Raw genomic sequence first — 2500 nt, forward strand, 5'->3', positions numbered from 1 at the left:
CCCTTCCCATCCCTTCCCTTCCCCCTTCCCCTTTCCCCTTCCCCCTTCCCCCTTCCCCCTTCCCCCTTCCCCCTTCCCCCTTCCCTTCCCTTCCCCCTTCCCTTCCCTTCCCCCTTCCCTTCCCTTCCCTTCCCCCTCACCTCTCCCTTCCCTCCCCATCTCCTTTCCCTCCCCATCTCCCTTCCCTTCCCCCTCCCCTTTCCCTTCCCTTCCATTCCCTTCCCTTCCATTCCCTTCCCTTCCCTTCCCTTCCCTTCCCCCTTCCCCCTTCCCCCTTCCCCCTTCCCTTCCCTTCCCCCTCCCCTCTCCCTTCCCTCCCCATCTCCTTTCCCTTCCCTTCCCCCTCCCCTTTCCCTTCCTTCCCCCTTCCCCCTTCCCCCTTCCCTTCCCTTCCCCCTCCCCTCTCCCTTCCCTCCCCATCTCCTTTCCCTCCCCATCTCCCTTCCCTTCCCCCTCCCCTTTCCCTTCCCTTCCCTTCCCCCTTCCCCCTTCCCCCTTCCCCCTTCCCTTCCCTTCCCCCTCCTCTCTCCCTTCCCCCTTCCCCCTCCCCTCTCCCTTCCCTCCCCATCTCCTTTCCCTTCCCTTCCCCCTCCCCTTTCCCTTCCCCCTTCCCCCTTCCCCCTCCCCTCTCCCTTCCCTCCCCATCTCCTTTCCCTTCCCTTCCCTTCCCCCTTCCCCCTCCCCTCTCCCTTCCCTTCCCTTCCCCCTTCCCCCTCCCCTCTCCCTTCCCTCTCCCCTCTCCCTTCCCCCTCCCCTCTCCCTTCCCTCCCCATCTCCTTTCCCTTCCCTTCCCATCCCTTCCCCCTCCCCTATCCCTTCCCTCCCCATCTCCTTTCCCTCCCCATCTCCTTTCCCTTCCCTTCCCCTTGCAATACACACCTTTTCGATGCAACACGGGAATATGTTGACCTTTGCCGCACTGTGGATCATGGTCCGATAAATCCCTTCACGTCGAGACATATCAAGGTTCACCTCAGCCTGCAAATTGTAGTAGAAGTGATATCATGGGAATCAGTGCTATAGTATTTTCTTATTAATTCCCATCGTGGGAATTAAGGGATCGGGATGTGGGAGGAAGGGAAAGGAAAGTGAAAGGAAAGGGGGAAGAAAGGGGAGAGGAAGATAAAGGAAAGAGACAGAGAAGGGGTTAATAATTCTATTCTTATTATTATTATTTTTTTTTTTTATGATACTGAAATTTATAATACTGGAACTGGTGTTATTGCAATCCACTCAAGGAGTGAATGAGATTAATCTTCATAGAATGGTTGTCATTAGAATGACTGTTGCTGGAATTCATGTCAGCGTAAATGATGTCACTCGATTCCATGTCATTATTCATCACACTGGGATTACACGTTCCTGGGAAAGCTATTGAAATTGATACATAGTAGTCTTATTGCAGCGCACATTTTTGGAATTAATATTACTGGAAATATTGCGATAAGCAAATGGAAAGGATAACAGAAGAATTGATATGATAGATCCTATTTCACAACACAGTAATTCATAACATCATCATTAGTGTCATTAGAGAAAGTATTCTTAGAATTAATACTACCAGAATTAGTATTATTGCAATCAACATCATGATAAATAAGACTGATACTATTAAGATTGGCATTATAGTCTCAGCTGTATTAGAACAAACACCATAAGAATCAATACTTTAACAATGATATTGATGATGATAGCGATGATAATGATAACAAAAATGATAAAGAATATTAATTACTGATAATGCTGATCACATTATCCTCATTCTTTCTCAAGTATAACATCATTAACCTTAATGATGTTAATGCTAATAGGATTTCCCCTCATTGTAACGATTCTAATAACAGTAATTAATATAATCTTCATTATCATTATCATTTAATACTAATAGTGGTTATTATCATTATCATAATTATCATAATCATTATCATAATTATTATAATCATTATCATAATTATTATAATCATTATAATTATCATTACCATTATCATAATTTATCATCATCATCATTTCTAATATCATTACAACTACCATCATTATCATCATTACTACTACTACTATGAACACTATCATTATCATTACTATCATTATCACCATCATCATCTTCATTATCCTTATCACTATTATATTCATTATTGCTATTATCATTATCAGAAACAACACTACTAAACCCTCTCTCACTCTCTCTCACAAACTCTCTCACCATATAACACCACCACACACTACCAACAACGCCGATAGTTCCAACACCAGTACAAGGTGAACTACACCAACATCACCATCACCAAAACACTAAACAGGAGCAAAAATACCACAACACTAAACAACCACTATTTTTTTTTTTTTTTTTTTTAATACGACATCTATACCATCATAAGATCTCCAACAGCACCTGAAACTCAACAACAATACCCCCTCCCCCTCAAAAAAAAATGAAATACACACACAGACACACATAATACCAATACCACCTGCAACTCAACAGCACACACACAAAAAAAAA

General features: G+C 43.6%; 1 protein-coding gene across 2 annotated transcripts in view; it reads right to left on the reverse strand.

Moving 5' to 3' along the window:
• LOC122255709 (uncharacterized) overlaps positions 1-2500 on the reverse strand; it is a 101136-nt gene that overhangs the window by 4456 nt on the left and 94180 nt on the right. For both annotated transcript variants that reach the window (XM_086542484.1, XM_086542485.1), the window contains exon 8: positions 880-978. In XM_086542484.1, coding sequence (XP_086398610.1) covers positions 880-978 — 99 coding nt within the window. The remainder of the gene's footprint in view (positions 1-879; positions 979-2500) is intronic.

Source organism: Penaeus japonicus, unplaced genomic scaffold, assembly GCF_977035675.1.
Source record: "Penaeus japonicus unplaced genomic scaffold, GWHDUDI00000001_assembly GWHDUDI00000012, whole genome shotgun sequence".
Classification (NCBI taxonomy): Eukaryota; Metazoa; Arthropoda; class Malacostraca; order Decapoda; family Penaeidae; genus Penaeus; species Penaeus japonicus.